The 15,393-nt window shown below is 44.6% G+C and overlaps 2 protein-coding genes across 2 annotated transcripts; both read right to left on the reverse strand.

Moving 5' to 3' along the window:
- Nucleotides 1-2,923: 2,923 nt before the first annotated feature.
- Nucleotides 2,924-5,230, reverse strand: LOC119815121 (60S ribosomal protein L7-like). The gene is made up of 2 exons (XM_038331311.1): nt 5,184-5,230; nt 2,924-3,658 (listed from the first exon to the last, which is right to left on the reverse strand). Exons 1-2 carry the CDS (start codon nt 5,228-5,230, stop codon nt 2,986-2,988), a joined length of 720 nt encoding a protein of 239 aa, XP_038187239.1. The 3' UTR covers nt 2,924-2,985.
- A 1,260-nt stretch (nt 5,231-6,490) lies between these two features.
- Wfdc13 (WAP four-disulfide core domain 13) lies at nt 6,491-8,109 on the reverse strand. The gene is made up of 2 exons (XM_038331312.1): nt 7,986-8,109; nt 6,491-6,645 (listed from the first exon to the last, which is right to left on the reverse strand). The coding sequence occupies exons 1-2, from the start codon at nt 8,071-8,073 to the stop codon at nt 6,491-6,493; spliced, it is 243 nt and encodes an 80-aa protein (XP_038187240.1). The 5' UTR covers nt 8,074-8,109.
- Between the last annotated feature and the right edge of the window lie 7,284 nt (nt 8,110-15,393).

The following is a 15,393-nucleotide window of genomic DNA, read 5'->3' on the forward strand; positions in this document are numbered from 1 at the left end:
CCCAGGGCAGGGAACACAGATGCATATCACCCCCCTTTTTAACGAGGATTCTGGATCAAAGTCAAGGACTTCCTCATGTGTGTAGCAGGTGTTTTACATACTGGGTGATCTCCTCAGTTGTCTGTGAAGAAGCTTTGAAATCTGACGTAATCCCATGTATTCCTTTTAGCTGTTGCCTGTATTTTCGAGTGCTTGCTGAGAATATTGTTGCCTAGTCCACTATCACGAAGCAATCAAATTTCATTTTTTTCAGTATTTTCATTGTTTTGAATTCTACATTTTTGGTTTATTTTTGTACATGCTGAGAAATGTTTCATTTTTTTTCTGTAGTGGATACAGTTTCCTTAGCATGGCATACTGAAGAGATTGTCCTTTGACCAATGTGCCTTTGTCAAAAACCAATTGTTCGGGGGTTGGTGAGATGGCTCAGCGGGCAAAGTGCTTGCTCTCAAGTCTGATGACTTGAGTTTGATCCTCAAGAGCTGACTCCCACACATGGTCTTCTGACCTCTGCACATGTATGTGTGCATGTTCACGCACACAACACAACGGGTGAATGAATGGTTAAAATCAGCTGGCTGTAAGTGGGTGACTTGAAATCTGGGTTCTTTTTTCCTGTATGTCCCAGTGTCCATTTATGTCAGTTCCCTGCTGCATTGCTTGCTACAGCTTTGTGTGATATTTTATAGTTAGTCTCTGACTTTTTTCCTGTTTTTTTCCTCTCAAGATTGCCTTAGTTATTTGGGGTCTTTTGTGAATCATACCAGTTTTTGTATTATTTTTCATATCTGTAAGGGATGTCACTGTGCTTTGATAAGGGTCGCACTGAATCTGTAGGTCATTTTGGCAGTAGGAAAATGTGAACCATGTTTATTTGGATTTGCTAACGTGTAGTCTGTAGATTTGTTTGTGTCTTTTCCAGTTCATTTCATCAGTTTATTCTAGTTTTCACCATAGAGACCTTTCAGTTCTGGCTAAATTTATTCCCAGGTATTTTATTTTTTGCTGCTATCGTGAAAATGATTGCTTTCTTAATCTTTTCTGGCAGTTTACTACTGGAATATTGCTACCTTTTTTGTGTGTGTTCAATTGGTATTGTACAACTTTGCTGGATTTGTTTATTAGGTACAATTTTATGGAGTCTTCAGGTTCTCTATGTATGCGTCTGTATGTTTGCATCTGCAAAGAAGGCAAATTTGTCTTATTTTTGAATGTCCTTTATTTCTCTTGCTTAATTGTCTTGGCCAAGATGTCTAGTGTTATACTGAATAGAAGCAAATGTAATGATCTGTCTCTTTAAGAGACAAGCCATGCCCACTCCCTCCCCCATCCGCTGAGGCAAGCTGATCTTCAGCTTCCAGCTGAGTTCTCTCTCTTTTCAGGCTTCCTCTTGGAGAGGCAGCTTCTGCCTCTCTCCCAACTTCTCCCCTTCCCCTGCTTCTCTCTCTCTCTTCTCTCTCCTCTCTCTCCTCTCTCTCTCTTTCTCTCTCTGCTCCTCTCCCCCTCCCCCTTCCCCCTCCATAACCCCCTGAATGAATATCTAACCTCACTCTGCATGGCACGCCTATCCATGTCTCTGTCTCTTGCCTGCCTGCCACGTGTCTCCCTGCCTGTGACAGCCACAGGCACAGCTCAGGGAAAGGCAGCCATCTCTGCCTGTGACTGGCTGCTCTCAGGGCCCACTGCCTGCCACCACATGGCCCGCTATCACCACATGGCCCGCTATCACCACATGGCCCGCTATCACCACTTGGGGACCTACAGCATTTCTGCTGCCTGCTGCTACCAGGGATCCTGCAGAATTTTTAATTTTTCCATTACAGATAGGATGTGTGCTAATGAAAGACCCAGGAAAACTGAGATGCAGTCTTACACATCAGAATCACTTCATTTTGGCTGAGTTAATGTGGGAGGTTCATTATAGTAACAATGGGTTGATCAAATACAGGGGAATTAGTAAAAGTCCTAGTCAGGAGAGTCTCACATTCCAGTTACGGAGGCCACTGATAGTACTATCTGGTTTTTACCATATCCACTGTTTTCCCATGGGATCTCTCTTTTGCCCCCCCAACCTTTTCCCCTCTACCACTGAGCCATTGCCCAAGTCCTGGTCTCTACTTCCTTTGTATATTCGTGCCCACCTACCTCTCAGCAAAGAGCACTCACTTGAACTCCCTTCTATATTATTCAAAGATGTGGTACTTGAAACACAGTCTTCATTATCTTCTAGCTCCAGTCTCTACTTCTTTGCTCTTTGTTCACTATTTCCAGAATAGTCATAAGCACTACTCGTGTAACACGAGTCTCTAAAATTGAAGTCCTGTTCATAGGGAACATTTTTCTGTTTGGAAATGCAGTTGGCAACCACTTTAGGTACATTTTTCTTTTTAATACTAAGGTTCATCTTTCTTTTGTAAAGACTTATTAAATCTATACCATCATATCTACATTCTTCTGATGGTCTTCAGTTGGGCAACTTGTCCTTTGTTTGTATACCTTAGATTTCTGACTCACTCTTGCTTCTTGCTTTGTTTGCTCAAGGGATGTTCCCAAGCTTGAAATCTATGATATTTTATGTACTCCTTTGACTTCCGAATTTTGCCATGAGAAGCTATACCTTGAGAGACCCCTGGTCCAAGAAGAATGAAGGACACAGAGCTCAAAAGAGAACAAGAAGGCTAGAGATGTAGCTCAGTGGTAGAACACTTGTTTAATGTGTATAATAGCCTGGATTTGATCCCCTAAAGGAAGCAAAACTAGACCGGATCCTCAGCTTGCTTCCAAGCTCAGCTAGAGCCAGATTAGCTGTGCTTCTACTGTCTTGCTGACCTTCAAGAAGCAAACAATTACTGTTTTCTGCTTAGACTTTGTTGTATAGGGCCTAAATATACCCACACAATACATTCTTTTTTTTTTTTTTTTTTTTTGCCAAGCTGTGACTGTTTTATTAACTGACCAGATTACAAAAATACCATGGGCAACACCTTAGTTCATCCGTCTAATAAGCCTGTTTATCTGGTCTTCCCTATTGCCAGCATCTCCACCTTCCACAAAATGAGTTGTCTTCTTCTTCATTCCACCTCGTGGAGAAGATAATTTGAAGGGCCACAGGAAGTTATTCGCTTCCTTGAAGCGTTTTCCAACGATATAGATCTCATGAATTAGATCCTCCATGCAGATGATGCCGTATTTACCAAGAGATCGAGCAATCAAGGAATTATCTGTCAAGGCAATTCTCTTCTTATGAATTTTGCCATAGCCGCGTTTGTAGATGAGCTCATTTACTGACTTCAGATTGGGGTACCCCCATGCAATGTATGGTTCCACAATCCTCAGCATGTTAATTGAAGCCTTGTTGAGCTTGACAAAGGTGCCGTTGAAGATCTGCCGAAGACGGAGAAGCTGCAACACCTTGCGCACCTTTGGGCTCACACCATTGATACCTCGGATTCTGATGACGAAGGCCAGCTTCGGTTCTGCGGGCACATAGAAGTTTCCAGCTTTCCTTGCCATCCTGGCCATGCGAATCTCCGTCCGGTACATCTGCCTGTACTCCTTATGATAGTGCTTTGCCTTCTCATAGATGAGCTTCCTCTGGGCCCTTCGCAGCGGCTTCAGGGCAATCTTCTTCCGAAGGCGCTTCACCTTCAACTCTTTTCTTCCACCATGGAGGAGCTGGGGGATCAGACTCAGGTTGTCATGCTTGTTCATCAGTCTTGGCAAGACTGAATCTGCCGACTCATGCCCACTGGCCTCCCATGATTTCTTTATAGAACAAGAATTTTGGATAACGGATTGACTAGACACAGGTAACAACATTCCTGAACTCTGCCAGCGTCCTCGTGAGGAGTTTGCATGCATCATCTCATTTGATCTTCATAATCCACCCTAGGGTTAATTGCTCTTCATCTGTGTCTCTGGGGATTGGGAATTGCCCAACGTAACTACATCAGTGGAGCCAAGCTCGACTGATTCCCAAGAGTGTACGAAGGTTCTTACTCTAGTCCCATGTCTTTCTGCTGCACAGCCTGGAATTATCTAGAAGGCTGCTGTGCTGGCTGATGGCCAGGGTGATGCTCCTGGTGTAGCAGGAAGTGCTGGGCTTGGCAGGGGTTGTGAAAGGGTCAAGGCAACGCTAACATACCTGCTCTGCTGTGCTAACCTTACCTGCGTTCACATAACATTTTCTCTGTACATGGTCAGTGAGAGCACTTGGAGCTGAGATACCGCTGTTCTTATTTGAAAACTCTGGGAACATCAGGCCATCAACAGACCATAAACTTGTACATTTAATTTTAAAAAATCCATTTTATTGTTATATGTTTGTGTGCTTGCACATACATATGCATGCATGTACCCATGTGTGTGCAGGTGTCCAAAGAGGCCAGAAGAGGATGTTGGATCCCTTGGAGCTGGAGTTAACAGATGTTTGTGAGATACTGGGATCCAAATCCTGGTTCTCACGACAGAGCAGGATCAATCTTAACCAATGAGCCTTTTCCTTAGCACAGCTCCTACATTAAAAAAAAATGCTCTTAACAAAATGCACCAAATGATAAACACCATTTTTATTTTGGTGATAGAGGGACAGGGAACTTTATTTACAAGCATTTTATCTACAACTTTTTGTAATCTCAGTCAAATTATAAAGGCAACTCCCTTTCTACCTTTTCAAAGAGCAAACACCTAGAACCTGGTCAGAGTGGCATCCTGTGTGTTCTCATCTTTGCAGGGTCTCCTCGGTGACCGTGTCCTTCCATCTGAGCAACCTTGTATCATCCTCACAACATCCTAAGGCACAGGTGGCCTCTTTCTCTTTCCCATGAGCAGGTTAATTGTACCAGAGAGGCACGGTGAGTTAACCAATGACTCACAGAGCATGAAGCCTGACCTCTTGCTCACGGTGCTTGCCCACGGAAGGCTGGAACAGCCTGTTCCTTGGCAAAGCCTCAGGTCTGAGGGTCCTGCAGTCCCCTTAGGCCACGACTCTGCTTCTCTCTGTTGTAGACCATCATCTGCCCCCAGGGAATGAGTTCAAAGATGGACCCAGTGAAGTGGAGAATAGGGGAGCCGGCAATCTGGCAGCCAAGGAGGCTGTTCTGGCTTTGTGAGAACACGGGTGGTTTGGGGGAATGTGGGAAGAGGAAGAGGAGGTCTCCCACAAGGAGCCAGGAGAACCTTACCCATCCATATGCAGTGCGCTGGCGAGCATGGCTCGAAGGTCAAGCATGCGGAGTAGTCTTGAGCCTCTTGTATCTGTAGAAGAGAAATATTTGCACCTCTATTGGCAGCCAGTCTGTTCTCAACGCTGTAATTCGTACTTCCTATCAGTCCCACTTGAAAGTAGAACATGAAGCTGAGCTCTGCTGCAGCAAAGGAGGAGGAGGAACTAAATGACAACAGCGTCATCTTTTTTGGGTCGTTGTAGTCTAACGCTGAACGGTTGAAAGATGTGGCATTTAATTGCATGGGCTAGTCTTTGCAGAGAGAACTGGTCATGGGACCAGTAAAATGTATGGAACATTAATTATGAGGCGAGTGACTGCTTCCAGATAACTTGTGGTTTTGATTTTAGTGCCATTGTCATCATTCTTGTCTTAATGATGAGAAAGTTTATTCAGAGAGGGTGGCTAATTAATTTGAGGTCACCCAGTTAAGACATGGTAGATCCAGGATGGGCTCCCAGGTATTTGACTCCAGATCTACACTGTCACTCTGCACACAGTAGATGCAGCTGGGCATTTGCTCAGGGCAGGGAACACAGCAAAGGGCGAGGCATTTGGACCCTCTCTGAAGACACTGAGTGGTTAAATCTCCTGCTGTGGGTCACTGATTCTTCCTGTGAGGCATGGACAAGTAGGACCCTCACCTGTTCATGAAGAAAAGAAAGGAAGAAGGAAAGAGGAGCTCTCTTAGAAAAAGCATCAGGTGTGCCTATATGAGAGGGGCCACCGTATCTCATCAGCACCCTGGAGTCTTTTCTCCACCCCAGAACCCTTCCCTTTGGAAGACTCAGGGCTGATGCCCATGCCTAGTCCGTCAACCACAGCCCTCCTGGTGCTGACCTCCTGAGCCCAAGAACATCGAGGAACAAGGGACAGTGTCTGCTAAAAGGAGGGGAAACAAAAACAGAACAAATTTGTTTTGAGGATTCGGTGCCACATGTATGCCCAGATACATCATTCCAGGCAGATGCTGGGATGAAGGTAGAGTCTGGGAAAGGGGTTCAGAAGAGAGGTAGAGGCAATTGGGAGTATGTTCAGAGAGGCAGGGGCAGGGGAGAAGGCTTGTGGAATTTGAGGAATCTCTCTTAATTAAAGTTTTGTGAAAATCATCCTTGGAAAAGACAGAGATAATGTTGGCAATACAGCAATAATGAGAATAATGGGACTAAAGGAAAAAGGAGGAAGAGACATCACAGCCATGGGCCAGAGGCACTGCTGTTGGCCTCTGCCGGCAGCTCTGGTGCCTGGGCTGGGAGAGGAGACCCTTACGTGTTTGGCAGTGGGGCTTTGTTTGAGGAGCAGACTATCCCACAGTAGGCAGAGCAGCACTGGAGATTTTCTGGACATTCCTCCTGCTGCGTACAGAAGGTGTTGCAGTCTTCAGGTTCGGATCTGCAGGGTGGAGGTTCCAAGATATACTCTGGAATGGAGAATAGGCAAGAGTGGTCGAAATAACAGGCAGCAGCCCCCTCGTTTCTCCTGTGTGCTCTCCAGGGATGGAAGCAGGCTTTGCTTCTAGCTCCTGTCTTCCTCTGAGTTCTGGTCAGTGAAATAGGAATGGATATCTGATCCAAGAATATTTGGTGGAACTCTGAACTCATTGTACATTGACGATCCCTGCAGATCAGATGCAGGGTCCCTATAGAACCTGGTAGGGTCCATTTCAAGGATATGAATGTGTATGTATGTGTGGCAAGCTAAAAGAAAGCAAAACAAAGTTGGTATTGGCCTTCTAATCCGTAAGAACTTATTGTGTGGACTTGAGAAAGTCTTTCAACCTCTCCTTAACGATTTAGACTAGAGTCAACCAAACAGGCCGATTGTATGGAGGAAGACTAAACAGAAGATAAGTTTGGTGTAACATGAACCCAACAAACTGCAAGTGCTGGATCAGAGAACTGGGACCCAGTTCAGTTGAGTTCTCAGAATGGCCTTTTCCGTGATGAGATGGGTAGGAATTTCAGAATGGGATGTCAAGATTGGGCTTCTCCTTTTCCTCCCAGAAGCTCTGCAAACAGAACTAAGACTCCCCCAAAACATGAGTTATCAGTCATATCATTTCCCAGAGCCCCAAATATAGATGAATGCACACATAATAATAGCACTCTTCCTACTGTGTATTGGCCCAAAGTCATTACTGTCCTGGTCAGGTTAAACTGGGCAGAAGGCCAATGAAAGAGATTCTCGTCTATACTTGTCCATGGATACTAGTCACTGGTGATAGTGCAGTGCCTCTGGATTTTACATAACAAAAATGAAATAAAATGCAATGTTCCCCTTTCCTCCCTCCCCACATATCCTCCAAGACCAACGTTACGCAGACTGGATCTTGATTTCCACCTAATTCATTGTCCTGTCTGTCTTGATGCTTGTAAAGTGGGACCCAACATCCCCGATGGAGCCAGGGACAGTGAAATTAGTCCGGAGGATGAGGCTGACATTTATTGTAACTACTATTTTGTGGGAAGTCTCATGGTCTAATAAGAGTGCTCCATGGAGAATGTACCAGCTCATTTCTCCTTCCTCCTGTCTCTATATCATTATTTATATTATGAGGTTACATTTGAAAAGCCAGGTTTGGAGCCAAGCAATAGGGAAGCAGAGCAGAGCTTCTAGCCTGACTTGGACTATAAAGCTTGGACCCTTGAACGTGGCACAATTCTGTTCACTGCAAATTTTTCTACATGTCTTCCCTGAGACATTCTCTTTTCCACGGGAGCGAACCCCTTCCCTCCCCTGGAGCCCAAGCCCAGCACCTACTCAGAAAGTATTGCTTGGGACTTCCAGACACCAGATGGGGTGCTAGGCTGAGCACCAGCAGGAGCTGGACAGGTGACACGGGTGTCATGGTGCTGGAAGGACAGGTGGTAAGTCCTGGCCGAGGATGGCTGGGTTTGCCCAGACCCTGCCGTGAGGAGAAGAGAGGGAAACAGGCTCTGGGATGGCTGCTGGGATGGCCCTTTGTCTGTTACAGTCAAGCGGAGCCGGCAGGACCCAACCGTCTTCTACACCTCCTAGCCCTGCCCACTACAGGGGCGGGTCCTGTTTCCAGATTTGCTGTCTTCATCCTCTTCACATGGAGCTTTAATCAATCTCTCTCTCTTTCTCTGTCTCTCTTACTGTCTCTCTCTGTCTCTGTCTCTCTCTCTCTGTGTGAGACTGTGTGTGTGTGGGTAAGCATGGAACCCAGTGCATTGTGTATGCCAGGCACACATCTACCTCCCTAGTCTTTTGTTTGTTTGTTTGTTTGTTTGTTTGTTTTCTTAAATCTTTCCCCATGGAGGTCTTGTATGTCCTTGTTATAGTTTATATTTATCCACTGAGGTTTGAGTTCTTAAATTGACTTTCTGGGTTGTATCTGGATGACTTAGCTATCTCCTTTTGTTTGTTGCTAATGGAGAAGAAATAGGTGGGTTTTTGTTTTTGTTTTTGTTTTTTTTTTTTTTTTTGGTTTGGATCTGTAACTAATTAGTCTATTCTTCCTGTGGTTTGTCTCTTCGAACTCAATGGTCTTCTTAGCTCTCTGAGTGCTGACCAGGCCCCCTTCCCTGCATTGCACGGCTAGATAGAAATGATGGTGTGTGTTCTTGCCTGCTGTCTGATTTTGGCTGGAAACTTCCTAAGTTTCCCTGTTTGGCATAGCCTGTTTTAACTTTCTCAAAAGGACCTCTTTTTAGGGCTTAGAGAATTGGCTTTCATTCCTAATACAAAAATAATATTTCATCAATTTACATCAAATTAATCCTATTGTTTTTCTACATAAACTAAGAGCATTGTGTTTCTGCTTCAGTCTTAGTGCAGACTGTAGGAAGACAAGCCTACCTTAACCTGAGCAGCTAGGCTGTCGATTCCGGCGATTCTGTCCATGTCTGGAGATCTTCAGTTTAGATGAAAGGCAGTTTTTCCCAGTGGTCAGAGCTTGGCAGTTGAATCAAAGTGCAGATGGATGTTGTTTTGAGCCCATGTGTCTTCTGTATTCTTTGATGGAAATAGAGAGCTGCTGCTAGGAGCCAACCTGTCTTTTTTTGTTATGAAAAGTCTTTAAATAATTAAATATTTAAATGCCATATTCCCAAGATCTCTGAGCAGTTGAGGGCTGCTTATCAGGTACGGCTACAGTATAGAATCTGCCTGGAGAGCTGGGTCCAAGCTCGACTGTACTGATATTTAACTTAACAGGTAAAGCAGGGTTGGATTAAATATAAAGTATTTTTGTAAGAGACTTAAAAGTACATACCAGTTTAAAACATGAGACTTATTGTTTTTGTAGTCTGAAATGAGATGCAATGAACAGACAATTATAACATTTAACAGTAAACACAGGTGCATTTACGTTACCTGTATACACAGACACAGTGAACAGAAATTGGGCGAAGTGGATGCTCTTGGTGGGCCCTACCAACGGCATGCCACTGTGCAAAACACACATGTAACAGAGTCAGCAAGAGGAATTTAGAGACAAAAACATAAGTAAACCAGGGGACCAAGCAGGGTGTACCTCAGTAAAGATGACGGAACTTGGCCCACTGCCCACTGCTGCCACTCGGGGACTTGTAGCATTTTACTTAAACCATTACACTCACCACCTCTCTTTGTTTCCTGGGAAGTCTTGTGTTCTACAATTAGTTACTTGAATTCACAAACCTTCCTGTCACCCCTTTTTTGGAGACAGGGTCTTCCAATGTAGCCCAGGCTGACCTTGAACATGTGACTTTCCTGCCTCTGGCTCTTGAGTGCTGAGATGCCAGGTGAGCACCTGGCCTCCTATTTTTTTCTTGAATAAATACATTTAACTTTGTTGTTTCTATTTAATTGCACACCCTGGAGATGACTTTAGAGAAGTTAGCAGAACATCCTTCCCCCCCCCCCCCCCCGAATGTGTTCCCTCCTGCATGCTCATATCCAGCCACCCAGCAAGGTCATGCTCTACAGGAACCTGGATAGTTGCCAAGATCCAAGGCCTCTTACAATGTTTTTACATTTCTCAAAAAAAAAAAAAACCCCATAAAATGGGATTACATGGTATTGCCGCCTTAATATTTCTAACCATTCCACTCCAGCATGTAGGATGTTTACTTTTTTTTGGTTTTTGTTTTGTTTTGTTTTGTTGTTGTTGTTTGAGACAGGGTTTCCCGAAAACTAGCTCTCGTAGACCAGGTTGTTCTTGAACTCACAGAGATCCACCTGCCTCTGCCTCCTGATTACTAAAATTAAAGGTGTGCACCACCACCTCCCAGCAGGATGTTTACATTTATTGAAAAGTCTTTTTCAATTTCAGGACTCTTAGTCCTAGACATATCAGTCAGCAACTTCTGTGCATATACATTTGCAGTGTACAACGCCTGTCTGCGCTCTATGCGCTACCATACAGTTTGCGAGCTTCGGGCAAGGAGCTGGAGATTGAAACACACAAAGACACACAAAGACACGGACCTCTAGTCACTGGTAAGAAGCCCTTCATTCAATAGCACCACGGAGGCTTATATACCCAACAGTCAGGTGGGCCAACAGGTGAAAACCTTATCCTCTGATCGTCTAGGCCAAGGCAACACGTGCTCGTGAAGCAGAGCTGGTAAACAACTTTGACACAGCTTTCAGTAACTCAAATCAGAAGGAAAGTAAAGATCTCTAGCAGGGAAGAGCAGCTGGAGGCCAGGACTCCAAATGGTCCCAACATACGTTTATAATTACATGCAAAATAGTCTTCTTATAATACGTCATCATCTTTTTGTCTCATAATTGACTTGAAGTTTATTTTATCTGATATGAGTACAGCTACTTTAATTTCTTTTTTTAAAATGAATTTATTTATTTTACATCCCTGGGGAAGTTCCCCTTCCCTCCTTTCCTCCCACATCTTCCCCCCACCCTTCCTTTTTTCCCACCTCCCAATCCACTCCTCCTCTGTCTCTGCTTAGGAAAGGACAGGTTTCCCATGGTCGCCAAAGGGCAAGACGACTCAGTATGAGGAGTAGGGTTCTAAAAGCCAGTAAAAGAGTCAGAGACAGCCCCTGCTCCCACTGTTAGGAGTCCCACAAGAAGACCAAGCTACACAACTGTAACAGATATGCCGAATGGCCTAGGTCAGTTCCATGCAGGTTCCCTGATTTTTGGTTCAGTCTCTATGAGACCTATGAGCCCAAGTTAGTTGAGTCTGTGGGTTTTCTGGTGGAGTCCTTGACCCCTTCTGGCTCCTACAATCCTTTGTCCCTCTCTTCTGCAGGATTCCCTGAGCTCTGCCTAACGTTCGGCTGTGGGTCTGTATCTGTTTCCATCGGTTGCTGGATGAAGCTTCTCTGATAATAATTGGGCTGGGAGCCACTCTGTGAGGAGAGCAGACTATAATTAGGCATCACTACACTGACATCCCCCCGCCCCCGCCCCCGCCCCAGTAGTGTTTGCTTCTACCCTGGGTTTCTCGGTGATCCAGTCTGTGGATTCTGGTGCTGCAGGCAGTGTCAGGGGCGGGCTCACTCTCTGGCATGGCTCTCAGGCTAGACTAGTCATTGGTTGGCCACTCCCTCAATCTCTAGGCCACTAACCCCAGCACATCCCACAGGCGGGACAAACTATAGGTCGAAGGTTATGTAGCTGGGTTGGTTTCCTAATCCCTCCACTTGAAGTCTTCCCTGGTCACGGGGGATGGCCAGTTCAGGCTATGTATCTGCTATCACTAAGAGTCTTAGCTGGGGTCATCCTTGCAGATTCCTGGGAGATTCCCTTGCACCAGGTTTTTACCTGGCCCCGAAATGTCTCCCCCCTTTCCAGCAATCCCATTCAGCACTCTCCTTCTCTGACCCCTGACCTTGATCTCTCATGTTCCCATCCCCACGTGCCCACCATCCACTCAGGGAATCTCTTCTATTTCTCCTTCCCAGGGAGGTCTGGGCGGCCCCTCCTTCAACTCTCCTTGTTACCTAGTCTCTCTGGGGCTGTGGATTGTAGCATAGTTATCCTTAATTTTACAGCTATTATCCACTTATGAGTGCAATCTCTTTACTGTTTCCATTCTTCGGAATTTCAGTCTTTAGAGCTAAAGTAGTTTTATTTCTTTGTTTGATTTATTTATTTGTGTAGGAGTGTTTGCCTGCAATACCCATGGTGGTCAGAAGAGGGCGTAGGATCCCCTGGAACTGGAGTCACAGAAGATTGCCAGCTGACATGGGTGTTAGGAATCAAACCTGGGTCCTCTGCAAGAGCAACCAGTGCTCTTAACCACTGAGCCATCTCTGTAGCCCTTGAAGTAGTTTCTTTTAGACAGGAGATAGTTCTCTTTCTTTCTTCCTTCCTTCCTTCCTTCCTTCCTTCCTTCCTTTCCTTCCTTCCTTCCTTCCTTCCTTCCTTTCTTTTTTCTTTCTTTCTTTTTTTTTTTGAGACAGGGTTTCCCTGTGTATCCTAGGCTGGCCTTAACCTCATGACCTGCCTTTCTCTGTCTCCCAAGGGCTGGATTACTAACAGCTTATAACTGACCCATTTAATCTTTCTATGTGAAGTGACTACTATAGGAAGGGCTTCTGTTGTGTCCTATCTTTTATTATTTGATAACTTAAACACTGACTTTTTTTTGCATGTGTTTGGTACTTTGTATTGTATCACTGTGATGCCCTCATTTCCTTTTTTGCATATTTTAAAGTTATTTTCTCAGTAGTTAGCATTTGGGTATAATGAACACTCCAGATAATCTAGTTTCAAAGGGTATAGATTTAGCTTCAAGAGAATACAAAATTCTACTTCTATAGCTCTCTTACTGCCCCCGCCCAGGTTGTATTGAAAGATAAAGTCCGTCCTCTCTTAAGGTATCACCTGAAAGGGTCTTTAATAATAATAATAATAATAATAATAATAATAATAATAAAGATCTTTCTCTTAGAAATCCTTTATTGGCTTCTCCCAACTGGGGTTCTGAGAGTCCTCTGTGGGCTCCCTCACCACCTTATGCTCACCCTCTACTGTGGTGATATTTTGTTTGTGATCTAACAAATAAAGCTTGTTTGAAGATCAGAGTGTGGAAATAAGTCACCACTTAGCCATAGAGGCCAGGCAGTAGTGGTGCACATCTTTAATCCCTGCACTTGGGAGGCAGAGGCAGACAGGTCTTTGTTAGTTCAAGGCTACCCTGGGCTACTTGAGAATAATCCAGTCTAAAAGAGTAACAGAGCCAGGCAGTGATGGCTCACACCTTTAATCCCAGCACTAGAAGGTGGAGATGGGAAGGGGTATGACTGGGAAGAGAGAGGAAGATAAGGTGGGAGGAGGCAGGAAATCAAGGCATTCAGTCTGAGAATTCGTGGATGCAGGATCTTGCCCACTTTGGTCTGAGGATTTGGTAGAGGTAAAAGTGGCTGGCTCCTTTACTTCTCTGATCTTTCAGCATCTACCCTGATATCTGACTCTGGGTTTTCATTATTAAGACCAATTAGAATCCATGCTACATTCTATAGTGGAATCGTGCAGCCCAGCAACTGATTTATGTTCCAGGACACAGCAGGGAGGGCAGTGCTCTGGCAAACAGGAAAGAAAAATCAGCCATGATAGACTTGATGTTTTCAGTAGAGTGCATCATATAAGAATCAAATTGCAACCAAAAGTTTATTTCATACCAACACAACCATGATGGGTATTCTATACAGGAGTAATCCTTGCTCCATCTGGTGACCCAGGAACCCAAGCTCCTAGAGCGCTGATGTCCTCTCTACTGAGCTGGTAGAGAGGAAAGAATGTGAAGGAGGCTTACTCTCTGGCTAACTAACGCCTTGACACAGATGTGGCAGATAATTTAATCTGCCTCCAGCCTTTTGGCTAAAACACGGACACTGCCATTGCCATTCTAGCTGCAGAGGAGTTGTGAGACCTCCTTGTTTGAGCTGTCATTCTCATCTCTGTAAGTGTTTGTTAGGTCAGTATTAAAGCGTCTATTCTTTACATAGTTGTCTTTAATAAGTGCATAAAAGAAAAAAAATTAGGTGAAGAGAATATTTTGGAGAGATCAAACTACACTCTGAAAACTGTTAAGTGCTACGTGAGAGAGCATGCACATAAGTTACACCCATATATGAAGGAAACTTTTAATCAGGAGTTCAAATTTACCCACCTTCTTCTTTCAGTCTCATTGGGATTCTCTGCCTCCAGGTTATCCCCTGTAAACAGAAGTTTTCCATTCTGCCCTGTTCCACAACCTCTTCTAAATAATCACCCAGAGGCTTACTGTTAATTACAGAATATTTGGCCTGTAGTTCAGGCTTATTACTAACTAGCTCTTACATTTAAATTAACCCATTTCTATTAATCTATGTATCTCCACGTGACCGTGGCTTTTACTGGTCTGCTGGCATCTTGTTTCTTGGGTGACTGATTTGCTTCTCTCCTGACTCCACCCTTCTTTCTCTCTCTATTCAGTTTGGTTTCCCTGCCTAGCTATATTCTGTCTTGCTATAGGCCAAAGCAGCCTTTTTTTTTTTTCTTTTTGAGACAGGGTTTCTCTGTAGCTTTGGAGCCTGTCCTGGAACTAGCTCTTGTAGACCAGGCTGGTCTCGAACTCACAAAGATCCACCTGCCTCTGCCTCCCGAGTGCTGGGATTAAAGGCGTGCGCCACCACCGCCCGGCCCAGCAGCTTTTTTTTTTTAATCAACCAATGAGAGCAACATATATTCATGGTGTATAGGATGATTATCCCACACAAATCCCCCCTTTCTTATTGAAGAATAAGCATTGCCACTTCTGAGAGTCCATTTTCTCCTCACTGTTCCAAGGCTATCCCTAAGCCTGTGAGTGACAGACTTCTGTTTCTATATGAGCTCTACAATTGCCATGGTCCCATTTTTGAAGACACTCTTCTAGTATGTATAAACATGGAGTATACACTGCACACTATATATCTTATATAGTGTATATGCATGCGTGCGTGCATGTGTGTGTGTTTTCAAGGGGTCACTAGAGTGGAGAACTGTAGAGAAGAGGAGACAAGTGGGGAAGGAGGGGCCACCTAAAAGGTTGGTAGTAAAACCCATGCACAGGAAGAAGTACTTTCAGCTGGAGGATGGTGTGGAACGAGTGACTTTCAACCTTACAGAATGGGAAAGAGTCCAAAACAGTGGACTCACTTCCATACCCTAGAAAACCAAACCAGGGGCTGCAGAGATGGCTCAGTCAGTAAAGTGGTTGTCACAC

The sequence above is a fragment of the Arvicola amphibius genome, chromosome 5 (genome assembly GCF_903992535.2).
Source record: "Arvicola amphibius chromosome 5, mArvAmp1.2, whole genome shotgun sequence".
Taxonomy (NCBI): Eukaryota; Metazoa; Chordata; class Mammalia; order Rodentia; family Cricetidae; genus Arvicola; species Arvicola amphibius.